The sequence below is a fragment of the Vollenhovia emeryi genome, unplaced genomic scaffold (genome assembly GCF_000949405.1).
Source record: "Vollenhovia emeryi isolate VEMERY1.0 unplaced genomic scaffold, V.emery_V1.0 DF939893.1, whole genome shotgun sequence".
Lineage (NCBI taxonomy): Eukaryota > Metazoa > Arthropoda > Insecta > Hymenoptera > Formicidae > Vollenhovia > Vollenhovia emeryi.
The window spans coordinates 11,520-16,992 of record NW_011966473.1 but is presented as its reverse complement, the minus strand read 5'-3'; the positions used below and the strand labels follow the sequence as shown (position 1 = coordinate 16,992).

The 5,473-nt window shown below is 47.1% G+C and overlaps 1 protein-coding gene across 1 annotated transcript; it reads left to right on the top strand.

Annotated features, from left to right (window-relative positions):
• Positions 1-3,109: 3,109 nt before the first annotated feature.
• LOC105556614 lies at positions 3,110-5,254 on the top strand. The gene is made up of 3 exons (XM_012003712.1): positions 3,110-3,325; positions 3,679-4,261; positions 4,900-5,254. Exons 2-3 carry the CDS (start codon positions 3,888-3,890, stop codon positions 5,195-5,197), a joined length of 672 nt encoding a protein of 223 aa, XP_011859102.1. The 5' UTR covers positions 3,110-3,325; positions 3,679-3,887; the 3' UTR covers positions 5,198-5,254.
• Positions 5,255-5,473: the final 219 nt, after the last annotated feature.

The window sequence follows — 5,473 nt, the reverse complement described above, 5'->3', positions numbered from 1 at the left end:
TTAAATATGATTTATTCATTTCATTTCACATAAACTTGTTTCAAAATTGGCGGCTTGCAATGCCGCTCACATCTGGTTGGTTGAAATATACCAAGTTACCGCCCATCTCTCTCCCTGATGCGCAATGCTTCACCTTGTAATATTTCCACCATGTTTTAACTCTTATTTGTCGAGATAGTGAGTCGTGAGTTTATGGATTGTTAAAGAATTAATGGATCAATGGATTGTCGACTCGATCCTGCTCGCATTTATATAGTAAATTTCCCCCTACGTTGTTTCTTTAAGTGGAGGAAGAAGGTATTGTTCTCCGTTCCTTCACCGCAACTCTACCCTGGTAACAGTTGTCACTGCTACCGAGGTACCGCTTCGTCGCGAGTTGTAATCTGATAAACGATCGATAAGGAATGTTCCGAGAGATTTCTCAGGAGTTTCTTTTAAAAATTTAATTTGAATAATTTAGTTAAAATTATACGTCTGTAACAGAGGGAACGCGAGGAAATTTGGCGATACCGCGGGCACCTGCGCCCGATCATGAAAATATCGCTGCCGGCGTTGTCGCGTGCCGTCGCGCGATTGGCCGCGGGGCACGCGCCTCGCGCGGGCAGCCGCGCGGGGGGGGGCCCCGAACTATCGATCCGCGATTGCGGAAAATTCGGAGTTAGCCTGTTGCCGGAGTTGTAAGAGTGAGGACCCCGGTCTGCCGCTACCGTCGTTTTCCCGCCAAGAAGTGCGAGTTCCCGCGTGAGCCCAGGACGAGCCGTTGCCGCCTGCCGATCTCGGGAGAGCCGAGGTGCCGGTGAGATCCTCCTCCGTCCGTTTCGCCCCGTGCGATTGCGTCCGGGCCCGGGTTGTACTGTCGCCGCCGGGAAAATTTCGCGCTTGGTGTCGCCCGGGCGACGGCGCGTTGGCTTTAGATTTTCGTCGTGTGTCCCGGTCGCGGCGACAAGCAGCCGCGGTGCCCCGGAGCCTGCAGGGCACAGGTCTCCTGTGTGAGTGAGCGAGTGTGTGTGTTTGCGTCGAGTCTCGCGGTCGCGCGGAGTAAGCCGATCTGGAGATTCGCGGCGCGAGGGTTGCGTTGCGCGAGATCACGCGGGGTACGCCTGCCGCGGGAGTGTCGCGTAGAGCCGCGACGACCGTGGAAGTGCGAACGGCTGAGTGAGTGTTTGCGATACCCCGTGCCGCTTCCGCCGTTGTCGGTGGCGGGTTTCGCGAGGACGGAGCGTCCGGAGCGGGACCCCCTGTCGACCAGTGCGGCCGGCGCGGCCGGGAGCGAGCGAAAGGCTCGCCGTAGTTAGCCGTCGGGGACTGCCCGGCGGAAGATTGCACGTCGTTGTGAGACGGGCCGATCCGTCGGCCCGAGTACCCAGTCTCGCGGGCAAAGCGCCCCGGCCGCGTGTTGCGTGTGCGACGGTATTCGTACCGTTCGCGAGAAAATTACTGTCGAGTGCGTCCGTGTCGTCCGAGTAGGGTTTATCGCGTACGGATAATTTCTGCCGTTGAGTTCGCGCCGGATTGTTCCGTGTCGCAGAGAGTATCGCGGCGAGTTGTTCCCCCGATCTCGGGGTTGGTATTATATTCACTGGCGCCGCCGCCCGTAATAGCGGCCACTCAACCGGCTTGTTAACGCCGCCTTCCATTAAACCCGATTTTATTCATATTATTTTTCGAGTTTCTTTTCGTGTACGTCTCTCTTCGTGTGTCCCATCCGTCGTGTGAATCTATTAAGTCCCGTGGCCTCTGGAATCGTTTGGTGTCAACCACCGCCCAGCCCCTCTGCCGTTAGGCGAGCTAACCTGCCCGTGACGAAGGCCGATATCTATCGTTCGTGCGATTTCGCGGATATCGTGACGTGACGCGTGAAAGACCGCGTCTGGCGCCCAAGCTTCGTTTTTCGCGTCGACCCTTCGGCTTTCGGCACGGTACGCGCGGAGCTACCGAGATCCTGTTCCTTTCCGGCGCGTTATCCTTATCCCCCTTGGTTTTTGACGACGACTCAATCCGTCCGCATCCCGCGCTTCTCGCGCCCGGCGACCGCACTCCCCGTCGTCGGCGCGCACCACCGTTGAAGATCCGCGTGCGACAGCGAGAGCGGGACGGCAACACCCGCCCGTCCGCGTATAACGGGAGGGCGGAAAACGAGAAAAGAAGAGAACAATCGTCGCAGCAGTAAAAAATACATTAAAGATGAGATATCACCGATATCTTTCGCAATATTGCACATCAGATCAAAGTCACGTATGAAAATGAATCAACATCAGGCAAAGTCACGTATGAAAATGAATCAACATTAATCAATTTAAAACAGTGTAACGTGACAACAAAGAGCAACGTTGCTCCCCACCCTGCGCTCTTCCCCTGTCTCGTTTCTAACCCCCGCGCCCACGAACTTACGGTATAAAAGAGCCCGAGCGAGCCGAGAGAAGCAGAATCCTCCGACCGGCGAACTGAGCAGGTCGTCTCCCCGGAGAAGGCGTACTGAGCCGGACCCGGTAACCCCGAACCGCGCACTGAGCGGAATCACTCACCTAACCTAGCACGGCACGAGCTGAGTGCCCACCCCAGGCCGCGTATTGAGCGACCGCTTCCTCTCGTCCGAGGCACGAGTTGAGTGCCGACTCCACCACGGTCAGATGCGTGATGAGCACTAACCGATAAAAGAATCCGCGAGCTGAGCGGCACCGGCAACACACCGACCTAACCTCCCGTTCTATACACACGCGCCGCGACCGTCGAACCGCGCCTGCGCTAACCGTGCGACCGAACCGAGCGTACCGCGCCCGCGCCGCCGAACACCGATACCGAACGGACCGCGCTCACGCCGCCGAAACCGAACAGACCCGAATTCCGACCCGCGAATCACACAGCCGTAAATTATCAGCAGCGCAACGCGCCAGCATTCAAGTACAAAGATCGCCGCCGAAGCGGACTTAGATTATAAGCGATTAGTATTAAGTATTAGTGTTAAGCATTGCGAGCGATAATATTAAGGAATAGCTGTAAGTACGTAGAATTAGAATAAAGTAGTCTTTTACTGAAATTATAAGTCTCATCCTTCACTCTTCGACCAGCCCACCGACCGAACCTTGGAATCTCTAGGCTATCCGTAGCTCAAAAATTCCAACGTTACAACAGTATTGAAGTGAATTAACAATGGAAAAATAGGTTTTCTACGTCATCTTGCACTATCATTCGCTCGTAGTGCGCTGAATGTAACCAATATATAAGCGTCTGTAATATCGGATAGCTGGCATATCATTTCGCAAAATGACAGTGGAAAGAACTGTGTATTGAATCTGACTATTGTATAGTGCTATTTTGTGAATATGTAAGTACTTAATTTGTTATCTTGGCTTTCAGGCTTTCGTGGCTGTTGTCTTCTTTAGAACCATCCGGCAACCATCCGGAAGCCATGAAGACTACTTAATTTGTTGTTATTGCTTTTTATTCTTGTTATTCTTCGGCTTAATATTTTTAATTCATGTACTTACACAAAGTCAATTTTGCTAATCTCTTCAGCCAGTCTTACCAGTGTTTATATACAAATAATTTTTTGTTAATAAAATGTCATGATTGTAGACTCTACAATTATTTTTAGTTGATAAAATTAACTTTTTGTTTACTTTAAATTTCAGAATATCTGTTTCACTATTTTGTAAAACTGTTTTCCTTTTGTCATAGTCCACATATCAAACGCAAATTATTCCGTTTTGATTAATTAATTTATTTTGGATGCGCTACACATCCTTATTATCAAAGAAGGGAAAAGAAACAAAAGCGACGTTAGAACTAATATAAAAAGACAAGTCCATTAATTGTAAAGTACGTATTATCTTTTATATAACCAAAGTTCTAAACAAATATTAAGTTTAATATTAATAACTTTTTAGATGCTGTTTAATCCATACAACGTAATAATGTTACTCTATGCAACTTTTACTTATTTGAACTTTCCACAAAGTCCGACAACTTCGGAGGAAGTAGAAGTCAAAGAAAAAATTCAACGTTTACTACTGGAAATACAGGACGAAAATGAATTCGAATTAGAAGAGGAAGATACATTAGATTTTTACAATACATATGAAGTCCCAGAAGCGGAATCGGTTAACTTATTCGAAGCAAATAATACTAAAATATATCTTCCGGAGGAAATTATCTGTAGTTCTGTGGAAGCAACTATATCGGATGACTATAAAAGACATGCCGTGGAATATTGGAGAAGCGGTATAACAGGACCAAGATCACTTGAAGGAGTTAGAAGAAGATTTAAAAAAGTTTCATCAATACGACAATTGCGACGATGGGAGAACCAAATTAGTGAAGGCGGCAATAGATTAGAAAAATTAAAAAGAATATCTGATTACACTTTAAACCGTTTTAATGAAGCAATTGAGAAAGGTTTTACAATACACGATATTGACCTCGCTCGATGGGCTTCTCGAGCCCAAGAGGAGGAAAATGCTTCAGGATTTAAAGCATCAGAATCCTGGATTAAAAGATTTAAAAGTACACACAATATCGTGTCTCGAAAAATAACAAATTTTGTAACGAAGAAATCATTGCTATCAAAAACAGATTTGGAAAATAAGTGTGATACATTTATTGCGAACGTAAAATATTATATTGATCAATATGGCACGCAAAACATTTATAACTCGGATCAGAGTGGATTTCAATTTGAATTTCATTCCGGTCGTACCTTAGCACATAAAGGTGTAAAAAAGGTAGAATCTGTAGTACAGTCTATATCAGCAACCACACACAGTTATACCATACAGCCGACTATTTCAGCTGATGGTAGATTGTTGTCGCCTCTTTTTATTACATTGAAAGAAATTACAGGAACCTTTGGTCCGAGAGTGCAGGAAACATTATTTAAAGCGCCTAATATTTTTGTTACAGCTTCAAAATCAGGCAAATTAACATCAAATCATGTAAAAACTTGGCTGAAAGATGTCATTTTTCCAAATGTCGGACCACGATCCGTACTATTATTAGATTCGTGGAGTGGACACTGTCCCAACATAATTTCAGAAACGAGACCAGATTCTGCGACAGATATTATTTTCCTAACTATTCCGGCCGGTATGTTCAGCAGGATGTTCGGAGGTCGCAGTGGTGTCCAATAAATGACTCACTGGTTCGAGAATACGTTCGTTTATTGAAAGCACGCCTTCCTCTGCGTAGTATAAAAGAGTAAGTAAGAGTGGGCAGTCGAAGACAAAGCGAAGAAGGAACAGCAGCGACAGCCAGAACTGTGCCGTGCGCGCAGACCGATCGATAAAGGGGGTACCGATCTCGACAGCGAACAAGCGGTGTTACCGGCAGCGCCCGCGAGTATTTGAATCCCCAACACGGTACAACGGGAAAAATTCAGCCATTAGATGTATACGGCTTCCGATTATGGAAACATTTTATTAAACATTTTTCCGACACCATTATATTGTTAGATCTTGCAATAGATCTTCACGTTAGA

Excerpts from the sequence above, each read along its gene's own strand:
- LOC105556614 (XM_012003712.1), top strand. The coding sequence starts at position 3,888 with ATGCTGTTTAATCCATACAACGTAATAATGTTACTCTATGCAACTTTT. Across the intron at positions 4,262-4,899 it reads CTTGAAGGAGTTAGAAGAAG|CTTCAAAATCAGGCAAATTA; the intron begins ATTTAAAAAAGT and ends TTTTTGTTACAG.